At 45.2% G+C, this 26318-nt stretch overlaps 1 protein-coding gene across 2 annotated transcripts in view; it reads right to left on the reverse strand.

The window, feature by feature from the left end:
• Nucleotides 1–26318, reverse strand: part of MAP2K4 (mitogen-activated protein kinase kinase 4) — a 66402-nt gene that overhangs the window by 21437 nt on the left and 18647 nt on the right. Inside the window, exons 2-4 of one of the 2 annotated variants that reach the window (XM_079323165.1) lie at nucleotides 18670–18772; nucleotides 8048–8143; nucleotides 2422–2596 (exon numbers count right to left, since the gene is read on the reverse strand). In XM_079323165.1, coding sequence (XP_079179291.1) covers nucleotides 2422–2596; nucleotides 8048–8143; nucleotides 18670–18772 — 374 coding nt within the window. The remainder of the gene's footprint in view (nucleotides 1–2421; nucleotides 2597–8047; nucleotides 8144–18669; nucleotides 18773–26318) is intronic. The other variant, XM_079323166.1, reaches the window with a different exon arrangement.

Genomic DNA, 26318 nt, shown 5'->3' on the forward strand with positions numbered 1-26318 from the left:
CACAGGAGCAACAGCAGCTCAACCAAAAAATGAGACACTGGCTCCACAATCCAGCTGTGAAGGGATCCTGTCACCTGCCCCCAGCAGTGCCACACCACAGAGCTGCAGGTGCCATGGAGATCATAGCCAAGGCCTCACTAAACTGACACATTTTCACAAAACTCCATTTCCCTTCTCAAACTTCTCTTAGAGAAGAGCTTTATACTGAAGGAGAACACATGGCTGAAGGCAACAGCTCCATGGTGAAGAGAGCACAAAGCTTGAAAAAAGAGAGAGCAGGAGGGAAACAGTCCCCAACATGGACAGATTAAGATAGAGGAGGAGCAGAAAATGAATGTACAACCATGGCTGCCCCAATAGTATCAGGAGACTGAGAGAGGAAAATCTGAGGAGTGTGGGATGAACTAGTCACTAGCACAAGCTTAGCCCCATGCTGAAACCTCACCTCAAAGAACTGCACCATCCAGTCTGGGGAATTGCTGCTACTGCCTCAGAGGCCTCACTGACTGTTCCACCCTCAGGTCCTCCTTTGCTCAATTTAGTGCTTCTCCCCACTGGGACAAACAGAACAGTCACTTATCACTGCTGTTTTAGTATTTATGCTGTTGCCCAAACCCTCCAACCTTTCTTCCTCAGCAGGAGCAGCCATGTCCACCCAAATGAAAAAGGCTCAGAGAAAAGGAGGTGGCACCAGCCCAGCCCACAACTTTAACATTTCACAGTTCAGTCACTGTAAACAAATCAGATTTCCTTGTATAAAGTGAGCCCCAAGCCCAGAACCCCTGAGGCTCAGAACACAGCAATCCCTTGGGAAAGCCAGCTCAACATGCTGCACCATGCCATGTCCAGGACACAGAACTGGTGCCTTCTGCCTCCCACATGGCTGTACCTGCACCACAGGCCCTCAACAGTGACAAGGCTCACTCAGGGTGCTGAAAAGCCCTTGTGGAAACAGTGTGGGACAAGAGAACCCCTGTGCCAGCAGACACATCTTCTCCATGGCATGAACTAATCCAACAAAGTGCCCTTCCCCACATGGCTGTAGCCACTGCAGAGCTCTGGGGAACAGCCACTCAGCTCTGGGGTGTGCCTCCTTCCCACCCTTAGCACAACTACAGCTACCCAGGTCACACACCCTGAGTCTGAGAAGATAAAGGTGTCCAGGAATCATTTCACTACACCGTTTTTCAACCTCTCACCTGCAAACTACCTGAGTTCTACCAAAGGCAACTGAAAGAAACCAGCCCTTAGTACAGGCAACATCTAGCTCCACTGGAGACATGCAGGGATTCAAACCCAGCTTGAAACAGCAGTGCATGGTGATCAAAAATACTCAAGAGACCTAGCCAGTGATCCCAGCACTGTGAGGAAGACAGTATTTACTGGAGAAGATCAAAGGATGGGGGTTACTCCAGTAACCTGACACACTAGAGACAGGTAGGAATTATATCCAGAGCAGCTGGAGCTGGGGCTGAGATATGTCTGCCAGGCATGTGAGACCAGCAGGGGCAAATGTTTCCAGACTGGATCAGGGAATATTGTGAAGAAGACAGAGAGCTGGAAAAGACAGCAACACAGACTCCTGCACAGCTCACTTGTGCTTTTTCCTGGGAGCCATGAGAGCACTTACAGTTGATATAATCAACAGAGTTAAAAGACAGATGTAATTAGCAACCTGCAGTGAGCAAAGGAAAGGTCCAGAGAGACAGAGAACAGCTGCTGCCCACCTCCATGGACAAGCAGCTCCTCAAAGATGTCAGTGAACAGCACTGCTGTGGCAAGACAGGTAATTATTGCCCAGCTGGGAGAGAAGGCTGTTCCTGGTTCTAAGGTGAGGTTTTGGGTAGCATAAAGTAGAAAATGGACAGTCAAGAAACCTGCTACACTTTGCACCTCCAGACAGTCTGACATGGTAAGCACAAAGCAGACACTCCACCATACACCAGCAAGAGCACAACATTCCCTAGAAGACATCCACTCCATTCCAGCTCCTCCTGGCAAGGCCACACCATGGCATATGCTGACATAAATAGCTAATTTTAAGCCATTACCTTATTTCATAAAAGACATCAAGAAGCTATGAGATGTCAAATTGTGCCTACCACCAGCCTAGGCTGTACCTGAACCAGTGACCCAGAGGTGAAAGGCCCGTGCCCCATCATCAGTCTCCAGAGATGTGTGATCCCCTCAGAACAGCAGGCTCCTGAGAGACATTTTGAAAAGGGCACAGCAATTATGAGAACTTCACAAACCACCTGCAAACATGCCCATTATACACTGTATTTTCAGCAAACAGCAGCCTTTACACCAGAAATAAATAGAACAGAGCAGTAGATGGGTGCTAGATGGAAGAACCTTAATTCTCCATCACACTGCATCCCAACGGACTGAAGTACAAATGTAAGGATGGGCATCACCTACTTTAACTGCCATAATTTGCCCACTTGGTTTGTGGACCATTTTGTTGACAGAACCATAAGCGCCTCGTCCAATTTCTCCAAGGTCTTTCAAGTCCTCTGCTGTAAAATCCCAATGTTGCTCAGGGGAAATCTTCAATTTTCCTGATGATTCAATGCTGTGTGTTCTCAGTCTCTCTCTGTCAAAAATATTGGGAAGCAATTTTTCCACATTTTAAATAGTTTTAAATGTCTCTTTTCAGCACTTGATTAAACATTAGAAGAGAGGGATTCACAAAGCTACAGTAACAATCTGACTCCACGAAGGATTTTGGTTGGGGTGGGGGTGGAGGGGTGAGGGAAAATGTTAAATCAAAAATGACATACACTTGCCCACAGCTTCAATTAAGGATAAGTTTCTCCAGCTGCAGCATAAAATTCAATATGTCTCATAGAGTCATTCTAAGCACTCATTTACACAGTTCTTTCTACTTTGCACAAAATACATCAGGCTGTGAGTGAGATCTGGTAACATGCAGCACCAAGAGTCTGAAGAGCACTCCCAGCCCCATCTCCCCAAAGCTCCTGCCTCCCTTCCAGCTGGGATTCCATCAATACAGGCAAAGCTCTTCTGGGTGAACCAGTGAGACTTTAGGAAAAGTATTTAATTGCAATAAAAAAAGAAAATAACCCAAAATCCCCAAAATTCAATACATTTCGATAATAATTTAATTGATCCAAAACCAAATAAAGAGCCAATCATTTATAAAAACCAAGACAAGTTCTTTGTGACATATGAAAACAAAATCTGCCTGTGTGTCACCATCAAGAAATTAACTTTCTCAGGTAAACCCTGCCCCTACTGAAGCCACCAGGATTTGCTCAGGTAAGGAGCAGATGAATGTCCAAAACTTGTGAACAGAAAAGTTCAAAGGTGCCCCAATGGCTCATTCACATGCAGCAATGCCACCACTAAAATAGCAGGAAATGCACAAGTATTTGCAACACTTTTCATCTTAAAATGCCATGCAAATTTTCAGTTTTTCATTAGTTAATTAGCTGATTCACACTTCCTGAGTCCTAAAGTAAGCCAAAAGCCCACATTTTTCACTTTCAAGATGCATTAAGAGCAATGCAGACAGTTCCCACTGCAGGGCACACTGATCTCACCCAGATTTTAAAGCACACAAGTACTTGTGACCATCCTGTGCATAGGAGAGATCTATCAAACTCAGTGATATTTGATGCAGCCCCCACTTGCCTGTCCAGGGTCTGGCCCAATGAGCAGAAGACACATGGAGGATTTGACCCAACACAGGAAGCTGATGGAGTTTATCAGCCAAGGAATAAACAGATCACAGCTGATTCCACGCTGATAAATCCCACCTTGGTCACCAGCAGCTGCAAACACCACCCAGCTGGGGACCCAACCATGACAGGGATTCATTGGGATCCCAGGTTTTGAGAGGGCAAAAGGCCAATTGACTGGAGCAGCTACAGTTTAAAGGCTTCCTCTGCTGCACTTAGGGCTAGTGCTGCTGCACTGGAGCAGCTGCATGTCCTGACCCCTTGACCTGTTTGATGAAAGCAGCTCCTCTCCCCACTCCTAGGCTGTGTCTGCCATGGTGTTTTCTGCTCTCTCACCTGCCCAGCTCAAGATTTCAATCTGCTGGTCCCTACAGTGCCCCTGCACTGTGCTTAGGAATGATTAGGGAAACCACCTGACAGTGCTACAACACAGTAAAGGTGGGACAGATGTCACCTGAGAGCTTCTGAGCACAACAAACCCTGTATTCAGTGGGAGTCTCCATGGAAATTGCTTACTAAAAAGCAAGGAATGAAAAAAAAAAAAAAAAAAAAAAAAAAGGCAGCAAAATGACAAAAAAGAACAGAGGAAAAAAGAAATGGAAAAAAAGAAAAGAAACACGACCTCCACATGTGCCAAGTGTCTCACAGACAGCTTCTGTTGGGAACTGGTTTCTGTCTAACTGCTCCACCATCCTGTTTAGTCAGTGCCATAAAAATAGTTCTTGTTCTGAGGGAGGAAGGGAGGTGAGAAGCACTATGCCAAGGAAGCACAGACAAATGGGCATTTCCTGCCTCACCTCCTGCCAGCTGGTGGGCATGAAGGAGCATGATCTTTGAGAGCTAAATCCTCTTCAAAAAAGCAGAGAAAAAACAGCAGAGAGATGAAATGTTGAGTTTTCACTGACTGAGCTCCTTTTTCAGCTCTTGCTTGAAAATAATAGCTTGTATCAAAGCTCTCATGGAGTTAAAAAATTTAAACATTGAGGTAATTTATTCAAATAAGCAATTAAACCCTTCTCCTCTCTTCCCTCTGTTTTTCAAGACTAGGAAACTCAGCTTTCCTGACCCCATAGCAGAAGAGAAAGGGAATTGGAATTCATTATTTCCTGTCACACAAGCAGCCTGTGTGTCCCCAGCTGTGGTGTGAAAGCAGATCTGGGCCATTGTTCCCCAGCTGCAGGATGGTGCCTCGAGCTGCTGGGAGGAAGGTGGGAGCTGGGGGATATCCCCTCCTGCCCAGGGCTGCACACAGGGCTCTGCAGCTCTCCAGGGCTTTGGACTGAGACAGACCATTACCATTACCCAAACCCTCCTGTCCTGGAGCTGGCTCCATTTCCATTATGTATTTATGATGCCATCTGCCCTGTCTCACAACCACAGCTCCTGCTTAGCTCTTCTCAAATACCCAGGGAAATGGTCAAATAACCAAATCACCAGCTTGACAGAGTGACAGATACTTGAATAGAGGTTTTGCTCATTTAGCTGATTTGCCACATGCAAGCAGGGCAGTTTTCCTTTAAGCAGCATGGCCCACCTCAAGAGTCATAACTGGAATGCAATAATTGCTTTTAAAGTCAAAAAAGCTGCACTTTGTATCAGGAATTTTTCAGTGTAAATCAAAATCCCAAGAGATTCCCATGTCAAAAATACACAAACTCTCTGCATTGATCTAAATTGGGAATTTTTTAATGTAAATCTAAGTGAAGCAATAAAAACTAAATGGTGAGTGCAGGACACCTATCTGTATGTTTGCTCTGCTGCAGATGTATGAGAGCATAATTCCATAGGGTGGACATGACTCCAAATGCAAAAAAGCCTGTCTAAACCCTGCACTACATCCTGGTGCTCTGCATACTACAGCAGCCTGCTTCAGAGAATAGCAGGACAACCAGCCCAGGATCCAGTGAAGGTCAAAAGCAGTTAGTGCCCAGTACTTGGGATTAGTGCAAGGTTTGCACAAAAGTCAGCAGGCACGTGCCTTCTCTTATTTTGTTTTTAAGCTGTGCAATCCAACCTTCTCTCTAAGGTTGGGAATGCTATGCAAAATTGGACACATATTCTCCAAATGCCCAGGATGTATAAGACAGATTTGTGGAGCTTCATATATGATTTAAAAAACAATATAAATAGCTGAAGTAGGCTAGATACTCTTCTAGTCAAAAGCAGCATTTCCAAAAACACCTTAGAGTGACTACAGCTCCTGAAAACTCAGCCAGGGCTTGAGCTTCCAACTCCCAATCTTGCTTTTGAAAATTGTTGAAAAGCAAAGCAAAAGGGGGCTGAGATCCTCGCACTTGAAAGGCACCAATGTGTCGGTCTCAGTGCAGATGGTTACTATGCTTGTCACAGCAGTTATTCCAGGGATTAGGAGCACCAAGCAAGACAACAAGTCCTGCACACAGTTGTCCTTTGTCAGAGCTGTGTCCAGCTTGGCAGGAGGCGGGCGGGCGCTGGCGCCAGGCACCGCCGCGCTGGGCACGGGGCTGCTCGCCACAAGCTGCACAGCTGGGCAGCCTGGCAAGGGCTGGCATGGCCACAGGACCCAAAACCTCCTGTGGAACCCACAGAGACCTTGGGAAACTCCCAGACAGGATGGGAAAGTTCCCAGAGCCCTGCTGTTAACAATCAACTACAGGGAGGCCACAGATTCTAAAAACAAGCGTTTCCTTGGCATGAAAAAGAAGGACTGCTGAAAGAAGTAGAGAAAAGTTGGTGGGTATTTTAAGCAAAATTAAAAGTCAACAGACATGAAGCAAGGCCAAAAAGATGCTGTAGGTAGCTGCCTATCTCCTCTGTTTCACTTTGCTGAGAGCTCTGCAGGACTCAAAGAAGACCAAAAGTTGATATATTCAATGGTACAGCTGACATGAATAAAATCTGCAGAAACAGAAAGATCCAAGCAAGCCAGCTGTGCTTCCTAAGCCTGCCTGGTGCTGGATTCTGCTCAGAAGTCTCTCATTAAAACTCCTATTTTCCCTAGGGTTCATGAGAATATATTCTACTTCTCCATAGGTTTGGTAAAAAGGCTGATATTTTTAAAAATGGTTTGTGGTCCATCAGCCAAAGCTAAAATGTAAATCCTAACAAAAAAGCTTCCAGGCAAACTGCAGGGTTCAAATGATACTGTGCAGTTTCAGAGTTCAAACACACTTTAGGACTGTGGCTGACACATTCCTACCAAGGAAACGTGGAGAGGTTTCAGAGAGCTTTGTTTCTTCTATCTCAAAGTCTGTGTCATTTGTAAAACTGTTTCCTGAAGGCCAATGCTAATACTGTATCAACTCTAGTTTGAACCTCACTAAAGAAAGTCTCCAGAAGAAATGTTCTGTTACTTTTCCTAGAGGGGTGGAAATGTTGATGCTGTCACAAAGTTTTTGGATTCTCAAAATAAGAAATTTTTGCTTTTCATGAACAAACATCATCTTTGCAAGAAGGGCAGAACTAATTTGGGGTTGCTCTGATCCATGTAAGCTGTCCTGAGGCTTCATTCTATTCAGAAACAGATTCCTAAACATGAAGAAGAGATACAGAAAATGTGGCAAAGGAAGGAAATAGTTTTGCACCTGTGACCTACCCAGACAAGAGCAAAGCATATTTTCTCCCTTTCCTTGTGACCAAGAGGCTGAAATTCTCCCTGGTAGCACTCTGGCTTTTTATCCTCCTCCAAAACATTAAAATTAAGATAATAAAAAGCAGAAGATGGCACAGCCCTTCCACAACCCACATGTCTCAGCCCAGCACGTGGTCAAGGCTGCTAAGAATCTCCCTGGCTTCAATGGGGCTTGTCTGAGGCTTTTAAAATGTTAATATTTTGCATTAAGCTCCCCTGGTAAAATACTGAGTTACAATGGATTTGGATTAACCCTGCCCTTACATGGAGGAAACCTCCCCACCCACCGTGGTGAAGACTGAGCTGAATTTAACTGAGCACATTGATCTCAACTCATTTTGACTTGGCCATGAGCCAGACTGCAGCACATTCACTGAACCCACCACTGCTGGGATTTCAAAACTTAAACTGGAGTCAAGAACTTCAGCATAATACTGCAAAACTCTGAGCTAATTAATTTCAACAACACTTCTGAGAATGCTGATTCTTTTTATTTCCTCTCCTGGGTCATGGGCAGCTCCCTGAGAGAGAACAGCAAACAGAGACACGAGCACAGCCGTAAGAACCAACAAAATAACCTCAATACAGACCATAAATAGTTTGCAAAATCATTATTACACAGCAATCACCCAATGGAATGACACTATTTCTGAGACAATTTCATTACTTTAAGAGATGCCATTTTTGCAGGATGGAGAAGATTTGACAATGGCTAACAGACAGGAAAGCTTACTGTAGCCTGCTGGAAAGTTTCTGGATGAGGTCCGCTTCTCTCCTTTTGAAACTGAACGGGACAATGTGATTACTACCCAGGGTTGCTTGTGTGTCACTTCAGCCAGGAAAAGTTGTGGAAATGACAGGAAAACATGGTGCTGTTATCACATGACACAATAACGAACAACACAATACTCAGCTAGTCACACTGCCCACTGAGCACAAATCACAGCCAGACCTTTTTCTTCCAGTTTCCACCTAAGCAACCTCCCCTCCTTGGGGGCAAAGCAGCACCCGATGATTTGAACTCATTTTAACATATTAAGTCATAAGCAAGTTGTTTCCTTATAGCAATGAGAACTATTTCCAACTGTATTATTACTACAATTAGAAACATGCATTATTAACATATTAGCCAAATATTTGTATGTTAGTGACATGCTGCTTCCCTTGAGGCACATTGATCATCCCTGCACTGCTTTTCCTGTGCTAAGGCAGATCTTACTAACAACTTTTTACCCTTAAAAAAATTAAAAATCGAGCTTCCATCCTGAATCCACCAATCTAGGACTGGTGGTATATCCCAGGTGGGCTTGCCATTCATCAGATCCCCTCTCCCAAATAAATCTGAATGAATTGAACAGCTACATCCTTACTTATTCCCTCCAGAGCCCTACAACTGACAAGAGTTATCACCACTCTACACTAGAGACATCTCTAAGAAGAAAAATTGTATTCTGCATCTCAGAGTCCCTCAAGCTGTCCAGCTCTAGAAATTTTTCTCAACATGAGGCCTTGTTATCTCAGAGCAGTTGGAGGAGCTTGGGTGAGACTGGCATCTGCTAAGCACTGTGTGGAGAACAAGCCCTGGATCCTTGCACCACTGACCACTGCAGCCATGGACCAATGGCCAGCAAAGGAACCAGGGGCTCTGCTCAGCTCCTTCTGGAACCACCTGAGAGGGGCAGATAATGAGCACTGCTAATTCAACTGTGAGAAATGGTTTAGTTTCAAAATAGTCTAAAGAAGGGGTTTTCTAATTTAAACTTCTCTAGGACAAAAAACTACAACCCAAGTCTGGTAAAGTCCAACTTCTCTTTTGGGATTTCAACTGAACAGTATCTCACAAACTCTGGGCAGCATGACAGCAGAAAATAACCTGAAATTCACTGCCAAGAATGCACCTGGTCATGTATTTCTTTCTGTGGCAGACAAGGACAGATGGGAGACACAGAAAGCACCTGACTGCAAGACAGAGACTGCTTATTTAGAGATGTAGCTACTTGAATGTGGTGACCAAAAGAGTCATAACAAGACCAAGTAGACCAAATTTCACTTTTATTTAAAATGTTCCTTCTCTAAGACAAAAGATTTGTGCTGAGCAGGTGAAAATTCCCAGGCTCCAGTAGTGTGGTGAGATCTTCCATGCTGGTCTCCTCTGTGATGGCTGCTGGGGCACAGTGCTCTCACTGAGCCTTCAGAGCCAAGAGCTGGTCTGCTGTAAGCTCTGCAAGGATGCTAACAGAAAACTAAATCAATGTTCCTAGACAACCACCTTTATCACTGGTGTGAAATACCCACCTAGAATATCAGAGAGAAAAGAACACAAGCTGCTTTATAGCAAAGCCCCTGTGCTCCTCAGAGAGGTCAACTACCTTCACACTGCTGGAGCAAGAGATTTCAGGAACAAGCACTTCCAACTGATCCACACTTGTCTCTGCAAAAGCACCACTTACACCAGGCATGAAGGACCATTTGCTCACCTGGATTTATTCCAAGCTTATCTTAGGAAGGAAGGAATTAGAACAGGCTCAACAAAGACAACTGTTTGGCATTGCCATAATCCACTGCAGACTGGCTTGGCCATTTAGATTTAGGCTGGCTATCCCAGAGGGTGGGGCACTGAACAGGCTCCCCAGGGAATGGTCACAGTCCCAAGGCTGCCAGAGCTCAAGGAACATTTGGACAACACTCCCAAGCAGAGGGTGGGATTTTTGCAGGGTACAGGGCAAGGAGACTCAATGATCCTTGTGGGTCCTTTCCAACTCAGTTTATGCTATGATTTTATGGTTTGCTCTCTCTATGGAAAGGTGGTATGAGGCAAGAACATCCATCTGATATCAAGGATGTCTGTAGTTTTCACAGACACAATACACAGCAAACCCAGACAATTTAAGTCCCTTGCAGAAGCCTGTTCCCTAAACAAGCAGAATAGCAAAACTAGTTCAGTCCCACAGGCCAACCCCCACCTCCATCATATCCATCCTGTCCACCACAAGATACTTTCTTTCCATGATCACTCTGTTCAACAGCCGATTTTCCTGTGTGTATCCTGTTCATTCAGACCCAATGTCCTCCACAGCACAGGCTGGAAGTCACCCATTTGTGCAAAGAATGAGGACAGAAATTGTTGACAAAGACCTCTGGGTCGATGCAGTCTCTGGACCTGAAGGCTCTTCTCTCTACTCTCCATTCCTTGATGTGTACAGAAGATAAGAGCAATGACTGATTCCTTCAGTTTTAACCCACAAAGCAGAAGAGTTGACTCACTTTTCCACAGCCAGGGGAAAACAAAAGCCACTTTACCATGAGGTGGTGATTGAAGTCTGAAGAGATCAAGTATGTGCCTGTCCTGCTCTGATGAAATGTGGGATCCCAAGCACACAGAGCAGCAATGAGCAGAGTTTATTCCAAGTGCTGGTTTACAGGGGTTTCCTGCAGCAATGTGGTTTTCCATCTGGAGTCAAAGGGTTGGAGTCCAATCAGATATGAACAGTGGTAGTCCATGCCTGGTACTCTCAGATTAACAGTGACACTGACAGCCCCTCAGGGTCAGAGCCCAGCTCCACCAGCTGCCCAACACAGCAGAGACACAGGCACCAAGCTCAGCTCAATGCAAGCCATGTTCTACTTTGCTACTTGCAAATAATTATTGAACAAGATATTTATCAAAAAAATGGGTGTACACACAAACCTGTGTGTGCACACAAATCTATTTATACACATGTATTCAGAGATATTACACATAACATTCCACTTCATCCCATTTTTCTCTCCAAACATCAGCATATTCTGCATGAGAAGCCAGCAGTTACTGCACTTGCCCAAGAAAGAGAGGGGAACATTGAAATATTGGGCTCTCTTCAGCCTGAGGACTCCAGCCATGTGCCAGGTCCCTAACACAGAATGTGAGGATGGCACAACTACAGCCCCATTGACCTTAGATCAAAAATTAAAAAAAAAAAAAAGCTTAGGAAGCAGATCAGATTCATGGGGCTAGAAGAAAGGAACTACAGAAAGCCAAGAGGTCATCCCATGCTCTCAGGTAGTTTAGATATATGAGCAAAAGCATCTCCTGCTCCCTTGAAAAATTTTTATGGCAGTCAGTTGCATATGATGGGTTTTCAGAGCCTGCCTTACAAACTAATGAGCACAGACACAGCAATGCCCAGTGTTCCCTCCTGGGCAGGACAGCAGCAGTGCACTCAGCTCAGAGCATCCTGGGACACTGGCATGCAGGAAACACACAGGTGGCTTGGGATCATTTTGATCAAAGAGCTCAAATTCCAAGGACTGCTCATGGCAGGAGAGAGATTCAGCAGCTTCTGGCTATCAAATGGAATTCTGGATCTTGCCTTAACCATAAAAAGTTACTGGTGAATAACTGATCAGATATTTTGAATGCTCAGAGATGGCATCAAATCTCATCCTCTCTATAAAGTATGAAATGTGAGTTTTAGAACAGCTTACAGAATTTTCCAAATAAAAGCTAAAGGGACAAGCACACCAGTCTTAAAATACTCAGAATACAACAGATCCAGATGCTATTTATGGAAAAGTCCAACATGAATGTAGCTGTGGTCTCTCACTTTCTTGTGAGCCCTCCAGAGAAGACTGAGGTATTTCGGTGTCCTGAAGGCTTTGAAAGTCTCCACACAGCAAGACTTACAACCAGTTTCCTAGAGCCTGTACACAGCTGTCCTTGAGATGCAGCACCTCAAAATAAAGGTAAGGACAGAAGGGGAGAAAATTTTGCTAACAAAACAGCATGAAGAGAAGATCTGATACCAACTCTGAAACTCCTCGACCTACTTTCCCTGCTTTGAAACGAGCAGTGCAGCAGTTACATCTTGGTGTGAGTTGTGCAGCTGTGCCAGGAGCAGAGGTGTCCCCTGCATGTGTGAAGAGGGCTGCAGCTCAAGAGTTGCCAGGGTCTATTGCACACTGATGCGACAGCTCTGCTCCTGCCAGAGCTAGTGCTACCTTGGAACCATCAGGACACAACCAGAGGAATTACATAAACCCAAAATTCTTAAACCACATCAAACTCTCCGCAGTTTGAAGCCCTGAACTGTTTTCAAAGAAAGGCAGCACCATCCCTCATCTCATGCACAGCAAGCAGAATGGAGGAAATTCTAATTCTTTATGGCCAGGATGACAGACTCCCCTAAATCATCTTCCTCAGCAGACTACACAAGGTATTATCAAAGCACTGACCTCATATTCAGCTTTATAAACCTGTGCTTTTGGAACCAAGCTAAGGAAGGAAAATGGCTACCCCCAGCTCTCCTTCAGCCTCTGCAGCATGACAGGTAACCCCAAAGGGACAACTTGTTCCTGCACAGGCTGCAGACACCTGACTTTTGCCAGGAGCATGGATGGAGTCAAGGATGGTACCTTGTACCTGTCTCAGGGAAGGACCTGGCCAACCACAGGTCACCCATGGAGCCACCTCAGTGGATGAAGGGGAGGCAACATAGCTCAAAGCAGGCATGAGAAGGGAAGTCTAGAGGAAACTCCTACCCAAGGGAGACATCTGTCCAGACACTCTATGTCCTACCAGACCACACTGATGGAGATTTCACGTTGAATGAAGTTAAGTGCAGTTTGAAAATGAACATTTCCAGGTCATTGCTCTACCCTTCTCATTCCCACTGACCCAGAATGCTTCACCCCCATCCACACACCATTCAACTCAGTAGAAAAAATCTGGTGGCCAACTCAAAACCACTACCCTTGAGTGACCTACCCCAGACACCACCTTAAGTGTCCCTGGGAAAAGTGAGGACAACACTATCAGAAATAGCTATACAGATAACACAGCTCTGCCACTACCCCATCCCACCTTCTTTTGCCCAACATGCCACGGAGAACAGCCCTGAGGAGGCAGCCCAAGCATGAGCCATTGCACCATTAGGAACTGCAGGATGTTCATGCCTTGGTGGTGAGACATCTGTGTCCCAGCTCAGTGGCCAAGGATGGCTGTGTTGCCAAGAGGGCCCACAGGGACAGCCACAGAAGCCTCCAGCCTGTCCCACCCTGGATAACCCAATGTCTCTGCCACCACAGCTCCTGTGCCACCCCAGTACCCAGCTGCTGTCCCTGTCTGGGCAGGACAGGTCAGCTCTCAGTGCCCTGGAAGGTGACTTGCCACCATCACCATCCTCTTACCCATCAATGTGGAAGGGACAAGTTTACCCCAAGCCCTGAGCAGGGGTCCTGTTATGCATCCACTGAGAGGGTCAAGGCTGCAAGGTCCAAATTCTGCCCCCAGATGAGCAGCTCCGACCATGGCTGTGTGCACAAGAACCAGGACAGCAGCTCCCAACCATGCCAGGTGGGACAGGCAACACAGAGCTACCTGAGGACCACAGATCAGAGACCCTTGCTGAACTCTCCATCACAAACCTCTGGCCTAACCTCTGCCTCTTTCAAAAGATAGCATGTCCCAGTTTCCCACCCACAGGATGGGGAATGCAAAGATTTGTGCAACAATTTAAAACTGCACAGCTCAATCACTCAGCACCTGTGAAACACCTGGAACCCATGGGAGCCAGGTCATTACATAACATCAGGCTGGATTTGGTTTAGACACCCAAGGGTGGCTTACTAGTTCCCAGAAGTTCTGAAGAGCTCATGTCCCTGCAGTGTGGCAGAAAGGCCACAGGGTGCTCAGCACCCTTGAAAAATTCATGTGAATTAGCTGAATGGAGATACACAATGTCCAAACTCTGGTTCCAGACATAGAAGGCTCAAAGTCAGAAGCTGAGTGCTGGGATATCAAACCCTTACAGAAAGAACAGTCCTACCAGGGCAGTGAAGCTCCAAGGGATCTGGATCTGCCAGACAAGTTTAACTTGGAAGCTGCAGACAGCAAAAAATTCCTCTGCAGAGAGGATTTGCACTAAAGGAATACCAAAACTTAGAAAGTTAAAAAAAAAAAAAAAAAAAAAAAAATCACAAAAAAAATCCAAAAAACCAACAACAACAAAAAAAGCCCAGACCTTAAAGCAGTACTGCTAATCTGCCTCATTATAACACAGTACATTGAGTGAAAAATCTCACACTGACTCTGGTAACACCTTCTCTGAAGCAGTGACCTACTTGATGCCAGAGATACTCAAGTCTGTTAGAGACACAATCTCTGTCATGCAGAGATCACTGGCCAAATGAACTTGTAAACTCTTAAAAGGAAGAGGAAGGCTAAATACAAGGCAAAATTCATTCATTTTCAAAAAATGCTCCTGAAAAAATTACAGAAGAAACATTGTTCCAGCATTGATGATGTTTGCATGAAAAGTGAAAGCCTGGTTACTAAAGGCTCTCCCAAACACTGAAATGTCTCTGCTGAGGCCTTGGAGGTTGCATTTCACTTGTGCTGATTTGACAATACAAGTGATTACATTCAGATTCTGCAACTTTCAGGAAACGGGAAAGATTCAGTCACAGAAAAAAAATTAAATTCTTGGTACCTCTGGCTCTGAATTCTGCCTCCAAGGCTTCCAGGCAGCACTCCCTGCCACAGGAAGGCATCACACAGCAGAAAGGTAAAAGAAATCAGTGACAATTACAGAAATGAGGAAGAGACAGAAATATTTACAGGAAAATTCACACCAGTAGTAGGGAACATGCCAGTTAAGGATATTCCCCTTTGGGGTTTAAATTTTGGGTTGTTTTTTTTTTTCCAAAAATGGGAGGAACTCTCTCAGGTTACTTCCTAAAGAACTCCACCAGCTACAGAGCCTAACCCCACACACCAGAAGAGCATGGGAAAGCCAAAGAGGAGATTAAAAGAGCAACAGACATGGCAGAGAGGCTTTGGGACAGCCAGAAAAAAAAACCTTCCCAGGAATAACAGTCCCTGAATTGTACAGAAAATAAAAGAAGCAGCAGGGTCTGATATGCAACTGGACCTTCCCTGGCTTTTGAAGAATCCAGCTCTGACAGTTCAGTAGAACATCCAGCACATTCTTGGGGCAGCTCTCTGGAAAGTCTGTGACTCTCCAGGTGTCAGAAGGAGAAGCTCCATGCAGGGCAGCTCTGGAAAGCTTAAGTCCCAATAAATCCATGAAGACACTCACAAGTTACAGGGAGACTGTGGAGTTCAACTGGATACCAGACACATCAAACATCAAGTCTGTACATTAAGAGAGATTAATTCATTTTGTCACCTTTCCAGGGGAAACTGCAATGCTCTGGTAATCAGGTTCTCAAGAGGTGGCAACTCAGAGTCAAGAGACTTTCCAGGCAGCAGACAGAATACTCAAGAAGCACCATGCTGTCAGCCAAATGCCAAACATTCACTGTGCTTTCCTAGCAGGTCAATCTAAATCCTCTAAGTCAACATCCAAGTATCACTGCACAAGAATACAAAGCTTTCCAGAAAGCCAAAAATCTCATCTACAGCCAAATAGTTTCCACTTTGGTTTCAAGAGCAATGGGCAGCACAGCCCAGCCAGAAATCCTGCCATGCACAGCCACATTGACACCTCACCACATCACTCCTGTTAGTGTGATCTCAATCTCCTTTTAGCAAAGGCAACCAGCTGCAAGCAGCTCTGTAAAGCTTCCACATAGATAACGGAGTAATCTAATTTTGTTTGTGACCTAAATCCTACTTGGACACAGGACAGATGAGGTAAAAGGTGGGATGCTTTCCAGTTGGTATAATGGGTTGGAATTTGAAAAGCTCACCCTAACCATGGCTTGTGTCCTCCAGCCTCTGCAATGTTTGCTGCAGGGAAAACAAAGTTAGCAGCTGTTAATCTGGTCTAAGTGACAAAGTCAGCCTGAACTCACAAGAGCTGTGGGCTAACCTGGCAGGTCTCCACAGCCTCCACTGCTCTCCAGCCTGCACAGTATGGTGACCACACAGCCTCTCTGACTCCGACCAGGCATCAGCCATCAGTAAAACTCTTACCTCTTTTCTAGACTGCATCCTTTCAAGTATGAATTATATTCCCCAACTACTGTCTGCAATTCAGGCTCTATTCTGACTTGCCCTGTACAGGTCACATGTAAAATTAGGTTTACAACTGTGCTGGATGCCCCACAGACAGGCAGGAAACATACTATGCCTAGATGAAAATCTCTTTGCAGTTCTCAAGCAGATTTGGTGGCAGCAGTTCCAGCTGAACCAAACAAGACACACCTCTCCACCACATGCAGTCACAGAACCAGAATGGACCTTCCTTCCAAACCCCTGCCTCACTTTCTGCTGCTGAACACACCACCTCAGGAAGAAGCAGCAGGACACCCCTGGATCAGTGGATCCAAATCACAGAACCCCAGATGTCATGTGAGAAATTAACCTCGCTGCATCTTCAGATCCACCCATCTGGACCAACAGGGCCTGTCCAGGACAATCCCCAGAAGTCTGGAGCCAGTGCTCACTTTGGGAGGACAGCCAGGCTGTTGGGCTCCACCAGGCTGAGAAGTGGCTTGGTGAACAGAAACACTCTGCATCAGGAGCACGTCCGGGCAAGGAGGTCTGAAATATCCAAAGTATTCAAATCCAAAGTCCAGAAAAGGTTTCTAGTCTACTGAGGAAAAAGTCATTCCAGCATCTCAGGGAAGAAGGCAGGAGACAGAGATACATCAGCTGCAAGACAAACACTTGACAGAAGCATGCAGCCAGAAGATGTCAACACTGCTTTTGAGGAACAGCACCTGCTGTGGACACAGAAAGGGCACGAGGACAATCTGCTGCATCCAAGCTCAGCCAGTTTCAACACAGAGAAAGCAACCCAGCTAACAGCATCCATCTCTTTCTAACAGAAATGGCAATTACAGCTTGCAGCCTCCCAAGAAAGCTTTAGCATAGACACATCACCATCAATTCTGGCACATGAACAGCTATCACATCCAACCCAAAACACCTGCAAGCTCTCAGACCTAGTAACACCATTAACCAGCCCTGGATCCAATCCCTGCCAACACTGCACCTCCCACAGAGAAAGAATAGTGTCTTGGACAGTGCTGACAATTACTTGCACAAACATGAAACTTCAGATGCCATAGACTAACAATGAAAGCTCTTCTGTGCTAGACAGGAACCACTGCGACTTCCAGTGAATCCAAGACAGAAATCTGCACAGATAAACACAGAAAAGTCAAATCCCTGGAGATGGTTGATGGTGGGGACTCACTAGCTGAGACTAAGTCCTTTATTTAATGGACTAACAAGGTTAGAGAAATGAAAGAGCCCCAGAAGGGGTTCTGCAGAAAATCTTTACAAGAGTTTGATGTGATGAGACACAAAAAGCCAGTATCTAAATGTGAGCTCTATAACCAATAAGAACACTATTCCAGAGAGGAGAGAGAAGGAAAGAGGACAACTTGCTGGACAGATCACTCAAGATTTTAAGAATCATCTAAAGTACATTATCAAATTTCTCTTATATTGTAATTACTATCAATAACTCATCAGAAACATGTTCCTAATTTGATAAAAGCCTGTTTGAAAATCCCCAGCATAAAGAAACTCCCAGGAACAAAGCCCAGCAGGTATGTCCTGGGGAAGCAGAAGGCTCTGAGCTCCAGGACAGAGGGAGTGACATGCAGAGCCAAGCAGGAGCAGCCTGTGACAGGGACACTCCAGAGAGCCCAGGCAGCAGGGAGGCTGCAGGTGCAGTTTCTGAGACTTGACACTGACAAAACTCCTGAGACCTTAGAGAAGAAAAATGTGGGACAACTTTTGCATGCTTGCTGCATCTGCCACAGGGACTAGCTGCAGAGCAGCACTGTCCAGCTAGATTGGTGGATCTGAGGATACAAAGCTGATCTTTTTTGGTACTGATGCACCCTGGTAAATACTAGAGTCAGGAACAGCTCTGTGTCACACTTGCTCTCAGGCTTTGGACAGGGATATCCTGGGGCTAAACTGCCTAGAAAACTCACTGAGCCCTAATCTCTGCATAACTCCCCTAACATCTCCCTGTTGCTAAAATGATAGTCCTCAACCTTGGTCTGTTTTAGTGCTGGAAACAATTTTATCACAGTTATGGCTTTTACAAGTAACACAGAAACAATAAATTCTAACAAAAAGTAATAAGCTGAATAAAGACATAGGAAAATAACAGTGATTCAGTCTAAACACTCATTATAAGTGTATTTAGCATTATCAGCTACAATACTCAATTCAATCAATTCTGGAAGACATTAGCTCCAGTGCAAACCAAGAAGATCCCAATTTAGGCTTTTTTCTAATTCTGGAAAAGAAAATCTTTTACAGTGACTCAAAGAGAGATTTAAACAACCTACAAATAACTGGACTAATCAAATTGCATGTAACTAACACTGGGTGTTGGATAATTCATTTCAAAGTTGTTCCACTAGTTGTGCCGTTGGCTTTATACTCACATGTGTGGATTTTGGAAAGGAACTCCAGAAGTATTTAGAGTAAATCTTGCTGTGGACTTGAAAGGTGGATTTGCAAAATTTAACTTCAGCGCTTTGCGTTTACCTGGGAGACAACGAACATAAAGTAAAACTTTTTGTCAGCACAAAAATATTGAGAGCATCTGGAAATAAAAAGAAAAAAAATGACACATTGTAAGAAAAGATTTTATATTTTACAACATTCACAAATCATAGCTTGTGTTAAGGACACTGGGATGGTGACACAGAGTCAGCTCTCATACCAAGGTCTTGCCCAGCTCATTCCAAGGCAGTTGCCAAAGCAAGGCATCCACAGCATCTCCTGTGATAGCACCTGGATCACCTGCCAGGGCTCCAGCAACCACAGCAGCTCCAGCCCCAGGGCTGAGCATCCTCCATGTACACCCATGAGACACAGAGACCCAACGTGCCACACACAGCCTGGGCTCACCACCAGACCCAGGGGGATGGCACTGAAGAGGGAAAGGGCACCTTGGGATGTCTTTTACACTCCAAGCACACGAGTGCTGCTGAGGTTCCTCACCCTCCTCAGGCTAGCAGCAAATGGAGATAACCAGGCTGGAGGGAGGATGGATATCTGGGTGCTCCTTCTGCCAAGCAGAGAGCACCAGAGGAGTGACCAGAGAGGGAAAGCTCTGCAGCCAACTGCAGTGGGGGAAACACAAAATAAATAAATAGTAGTGTGGGAGGGGTCCTGGTCCCTGCACCAACCACTGGTTCTGTATTTTCCACTGAAGGTGAGATGACCTGCTCAAGCAACAGCACGATCAGGACTACAAAGGCATTTTTCCCTCCCACTGGGGTACAGAAGCCCCTGTGTTGCTCCCATTCACCCACAGGAAACTTGCACTCCTCCACACCATAATACCTGAAATGAGGCCTCTTCTCCACCCACCTTCCCAGGAGCCCAAAACTGAATCCCCTCTCAGCTTCTCACTGCCTGGGTAACATCTTTGGGTTGAAAGGATCCTGAAAGATTAACTCATTCCAAGCCCTGCCATGAGCAGGGAAACCTTCCACTAGGTCAGGTTGATCAAAGCCCTATCCAGCCTAACTTTGAATGAGGAGACAACCACAGCTTCTCTGGGCAGCCTGTGCCTCAGCATTCCCAGTGTAACAACCCATCTCAAGCTGACACCAAGGAAATCAGCCAGCACAGCAGAGCCCTTTGTACCTTGTGCCTGTGCCCTGAGCAAAGCAGGCAGCTGAGGGCAGGTCTGCAGCAAGCAGAGAGCCTTGTGTGGGTGCACACCACCAACCACTGCCTGACCCACCTCCCACACCTCCTCTGTCCTCTGAGGGCACCCCCCTCACACAGAGCAAAACCAGCCTGAGTGCTGGACTGCAAAGGGTCTGGGGGATGCTCATCCCTGAAACTCCCCCCAGGGCTGCCCTGCAGGCTCCCTACAGGCACAGGGGTGGGCTGGGCAGGAGAATTCTCCATGGAGAATGGCCACACAGCCCCTCGCTGCCAGTCCTGCCATGGCAGCACGTGTCTGCCCTCACAGGGCTGCAGGGACTGCTGCCATTGTCCTTTGAGTGTTCCATTCACCACCTGACACTCTGTCCAGGGCAGTTACCTGGTGTTGGAAGATTTTTCCCTTCTCACAGCAATGTTTACACAGCTCAGGAAAATATGAAACTTGAAGTGGCCCAAGACTAAAATTGACACAATTAACTACAAACCCTCATCAGAAAATCTCCTCACAGCCCGCTCCTATTCTTACTATTTCCAAACTTTATACACTAACTTTCTTGCTGTTTTTACTCAGGGAGAGAACACTTCATAACACAGTTAAATACTGGTCTATTGATTTCTACCTCAGGATAGTTTCAATTATATTGATCCACCACCTGAAGTTGGATTTTCCACAAATCCAACAAATACAGAGGCTTAGGCTGCCCCTGGGAAGCAAACAGGATGGTTTGTTTCAGCTCAGCTGATGAACTAGGAATGTGACCGGGAAAAACGAACATCCTGAGAAATGCCAGGAATTTCCATCCAGCACAGATCACATGTAAGTGAAACAACAGACTCAAATGAAGCAAAGCCTGAGGAGAGCCAAAGCAAACTGTGCACCCCAGCAGACTTCCATAGCTTCAGCTCTGGACTCCAAACCTTGAGTTTCATCCTAAAAAAGACTTTTGACTCCATGTCTCTATTCCTTGGAGACACATCATTCAAACTGGAGGCACAAGAGCCCCTTTAGATGCACGAGTTTGGCTGTGATTTTGCTGTGCACAGGTTCATTACAGACCACCCTGCCTCACTACAACAAAGAGGTGTGCAGGTTATGGTGTTTCTGGAATTCATTAATGCCCAACACCACCTAGGCTGTGTGACCAAAACTGTCTGAAAATGTGCTGCAGAAATATCCATCCTATATAAATTGCCTTTTAAAGGTTCTGCTAACTTAACAAATAATTGTAATCATCAACTGTCAGAACATCTGGTTCTCTGAAAACTTCTACAGTAAAGATTATGTGAGAGAATGATTTGGAAGAAACCAAAACTAACTCTGGATATAGATCACTTTTTCACAAATTAGGGTAATCCTCAACATCAGACCTGAAATGATGAAGTTTCCTGACTTATGGTTTTCCCAACTGTGACTACTGCCTTTGTTCAGCTGCACGTTAATGGTTATACCAAGTCCAGACCATATCTGAAAGCAGGATGGCCTGGACTTTGGCTGAGCATAAGTGGCAAGTATTACCTTACATTTTGAGGGAATCTAAACAGGATTATATCCTATGTTAGGCTGCTCTCCAAGAAGAAAAAAAAGACAGTCAAAAATAGCTTTCTGGTGTAAATAAATTAATCTACTCATAAGGATAGCAATCTTTACTGCAAATCATCCCAGCCTTAAAGTGGTAGTGGTGTCCTCAAAACAATTTTTAAAAGGTCATCATGTTATCATTCTACCACCAGGCCTGTGCATGGAACCAAAGTCCAGGAGTGATGCCTTGTGTCCCCAGATGCACAGCCCTTGGCATTGCATAGATCACAGCCAAGAGACACTGGGAAAAGCACCTACACAACAGCCCCAGAAAAATTCAGGCTCACAGCACCCCTTGCTCCTGGCTGCACTGGTGAATGGGTGCTAGGCCAAGTACAGGATTATTTATGTGCTGCTATCCTTCACCAGAATTAAACCAAGCACTTGGCTCTGCAGTTAAGTTCTCATCACTGTGAGGCCCCTTTACCACCATCACAGCCAACCAACCTCACACAACAAGAAACAGCTGTCTAGCAGGTCACATGCAGGCCAGAAGTATTCCTCCAGAGTTAGATTGTGTACTACTATTTTTACTTTACCTAGTTCATCTATGTTTTACAGAATCACAAAATCATCAAGGTTGAAAAGACCTCTAAGAGCATCAAGTCCAACCATCACCCCAGCACCACCACCTTGCTCACCATCAAACCATGGCCCCAAGCACCACATCCACACGTTCCAGGGATAGGACTCCACCACATCCCTGGGCAGAGCCTTCCAGTGCTTGACAGCTGAAGAAACTGTACCTAGTATCCAATTTAAACCTCTCCTGGCCCAGCCTGAGGCCGTTCCCTCTCCTCCTGTCACTGTTCCCTATTCCCAGAGCCCGACCCCCCCAGCTGTCCCCTCCTGTCAGGGAGTTGTGCAGAGCCACAAGTTCCCCTGAGGCTCCTTTTCTGCAGGCTGAGCCCCTTTCCAGCTCCCCCAGCCCCTCCTGGTGCTCCAGACCCTTCCCCAGCTCTGTTCCCTTCCCTGGACAGGCTCCAGCCCCTCCATGTCTTTCCTGTCAGGAGAGGTTCAAGGTGTCTCAGCAGTGCCAGCACAGAGGGATGGTCACTCTCCTGGTCTTGCTGGACACACTGTGGCTGGTACAGGATACCCCTGGCCATTTCTTAAAGCCTCTGAGTCGCCTTCTGTTGGAGAAGGCAATTCTAACTTCTTCCTAGAATTTCCTCACCACCATTCCTGCATGCCACACCTCAAGAGCACTGCTTACCATGTTCAGGTTACACAGAACAAAATGCTCCCTTTTCAAGCAGTAAGATTTTCAAAACACCAATAGTTTAAGGGATTTTTTCCCAAGTTTCTACCTTGCAAGGGTACAAACTGATCCTTGTCAAAATGTTTCCCACTTAGTTCAACTCTGCAGGATCAACCTCTTGCTGCCACAGCCTGAGCACAGATCACAGTGTTCAAGTGAGTCATAGTGCTCAGGTAAAGATTCTCTCTGGTCAGATGCTGAAGTCACTCTCTGTTTGTGGAATGATGATACACCAGGAATCAAATCTGCACTCTCTTTGCTTACTGTCATCAGGAAAAAAAGAGACACAACCACAGAAACACCAGCTGTGACAGCAAACAGCAGGAAGGAAAGTCACTGGATCTGTAATGAACTGTGCAATCTTTCTACCTCTCCCTTGTAATATTAAAACACATCAACAAAAAGACAGAGGAAATGGGGAAGAATGGATTATTTACTTCTATTTCTAAACAGAGCTGAATGCTTGAGGTCATTTTCTTAATAGAAAACTATCAGTTTTGATTTCTTCCAAGGTAATTCCAAGCAAAGCTAGTGCAAAATCTAAAGTGAGACAGGAAAAAAAACCAAAAACGACACAGATCTCTACTCTTCCAACAGCTTTAAATAACCAAACTGCTGTATCTTGTCTGCTAACAAAATGCCTGCTTTGATGTAAAGACAGCAAAGAACATTTACCTGTGTTCAGAGCTGCAGCCCCACAGTTGCTGACATCCTGAATGCTCCCAGGATTTCTAGCTGGTTATTCCTGCTGCTGCCAGCACAGCTCTGCCTGCCCACAGACCCCTCCAACCTACCATCCTGCACTTATATTTCCTTCCTTTCCAGTCTTGTTCATGGATCTACTCCAACACCAGCACAGCTAATTTGAGACTGAAGTAGGTTTCCAGTCTTACACTCAAGATAAATTATTTTTCAAGAAAAAACTAGCCAAATTTTGAAACAAAAACTGAAGAACTTCAGTATATCATGCTATTCTATTTAGGGACTTTGGATGAAAGAAGAGGCCTAGGGGTTTGAGTTATTAGTTTTAAGAGCTGCAACTACAGAAATTCACTTGAAAGGGTACAAATATTTTCATTGCACCTGTTTCTGACATTTTCAGTCCTTCAGGGAAATCTTCAATTTCATATGATCCAAGAGTCAGCACACAGTTCTGAAATGATGATTTTGCACTGCAGGAGTAAGCTAAGTATACTCATTTTTAGGAATCACCTCATTAGAAAAAGGATTTAGCCATAATTCACCCACAGCCCCAAGTGTGCTTCCAACTAGGGAGTATAAACACCCAAGCTGAGAGCAGCCAGGACTCTGAAAGGATTACTGACCACTGCCTTTATGAACACTTCATGGCCAAACAATCATATTAGACAATATTTTAGTGAAGTATCTGCATCATTTGGGGCTGGGAGACAGCTCACAGCTCCACCAGCAGACACCCACCTCAGAGACTGGCAATGCAGGATATGGGCTACCCCCAACAGCACTTCCAGCATCTATAAATAGCTTCACCACAATGCCTGGTAAAGTAGGTTAATCTTAAAGGGCAAGAAATTGCAATCAGATTAAGATTAGTTCTCTCAGACTGGAAACTCCCAGAAGCAAAACCTGAGAATGAAGTCTCTGGACTCTCCAAATCCAAAGCCCATTGGAAGCCTTTAATATTATCCCTGATGTTACTCTGCATGGGAGCACCATTTATATAAAGAGGGTTAAAACTCTCTGCTCAGAACAGAGTGCAGCACATGGGTCAGATAGCAGCTTCCAGCCCAAACTGGGGTTCAGGCAATTTCTAGCTGCAGAGCAGCAGGTAACACACAGCTCACAGTCACAGCCCAGTGCCAAGCCTGGTGAAACAAGGCTGGAGAGCACCTGGAGGGCTCAACTGTCCACATGGGAGCTGCTGCCAGACCAGGAGTCTGTGCCTGCTCTCACAGCAGCACTTTGCTTCACTCAAAATACTCCTGCAACCTGTGCCTGAGGCAGCCATGGCATAGCCCTGCAGAGCTGAGCCTGTCATGGAGCAGCTGTCAGAAACAAAGGGTGACACTGCCCTGGGAAATTTATTGTGCAGTACCTGGAGCCTCTCCTGGTGAACAACAATAATAAATTATGCAAAGGACCATGCCAGGTACTTTTTCAATATGAAACAGCACATCAATTATAAAATATACCACAGGAAAGAAGACTGGGGAAGGGATTTGGTTATTTTATTACTTTTCTTTTTAATTTAAGGAGCCTGGATTCAAGACGAAAAGCAAGGAAAAAAATCTGCCATCAAGGCTTTTGCTTAAGGTCAATGGAAAGGATTTAGTTTCTTTGGATAAAGCAACAAGCATGTTTCCATCATCCCTCTAGATACCTTAGGCCAGCAAAGTGCCAGTGCCAATCACAGCCTGCATCCCACTGGCTCCATTAAACACCTTGGACTCAGCCACCAGACTGAATCAATCCTACAGTCACAGAATCACAGAATAAGAAACCCTCCAGAGGCAGGGGAATAAGAATATTTCCATTTTGCCTGTCACCAACTAGTTAAATAACTAGAAGGAATAAGCCCAGAAGGTGTGTATGTGAAATGTTCAAGCTCCACTAACATGCACAAATAATATGTTAGAAACAGCCTGCACTATAGTGAGCAGACTCATACTGGAGTAGGCTTCTAACAGCCTTCAGACTTTTCTGGTGAAGGACCCAGCATTGGGCTGCTTTTTCCCTTGACCACTATTTCCACAAGACATAATCTTTTGCACAATGCAAGCACAGCAGATTTTCATGTCTGGATCCAAAACTCTGTAATGTATAGGGTTTCTTTTTCCAAATACTACCAGCCTGACATCTATGCATAACTAAAAATGCACCAAGCCAATTTTTGAAGTTTGGATCTGTTTCACATGAACTGGTCTCTTGCTTGTGAGTGCCCACATGTGCTGTTCTCCTGAACATCTGATCAGTATCTTCACAGCCTCAGAGAGCAAGTGAGCCCTTCTGAAAACTTGGGCTCAGCTGCAAGTTTCTTTCTGCACTGTTACACTGGGAAAGATTTTGATCTGGATCTTAAGAACATCTTGGAACACATGGTACCAATAGGCATTTTTGCTTAGTTCTGCTGAATTATAATGGAGGTTTAGAGAGTTGCTTAAGCAAGAAATTAAATTGTAAATCTACAGAACATATGATGCTTTAAGTTGTCCTTGAAAGCATTCAGTTGGAGAACTTTCAGACACTAAATCCAAGGCAATTTTGTGCTAAGCTTTAGAAGTAGTATCTGTAGATAGATCTATCTGATCTGTTTTTGTACTTCTGGACAATCTGCATTTCAGAAAAAGATATTCTAATTCTAGGGTAAGGACTAGATCCAAAGACAAAGAGCATAAGAACAGCTGCAGTGGTCCAGCAAGCACATCATCTTGCCCTCCATCACAGCACTGAGATGTCAATGAAAACAGTGATAATCAAAGCCACAACATCCTTCCTTTTGATATTCTTTCATCCTCCAACTACTTCCATCTCAAGGCCCTCCCCAGTGAGCCATGGTATCTCTGTATTTAATGACTGCTGCTGGGTTTCCC

The sequence above is a fragment of the Erithacus rubecula genome, assembly GCF_903797595.1.
Source record: "Erithacus rubecula genome assembly, chromosome: 20".
Taxonomy (NCBI): domain Eukaryota; kingdom Metazoa; phylum Chordata; class Aves; order Passeriformes; family Muscicapidae; genus Erithacus; species Erithacus rubecula.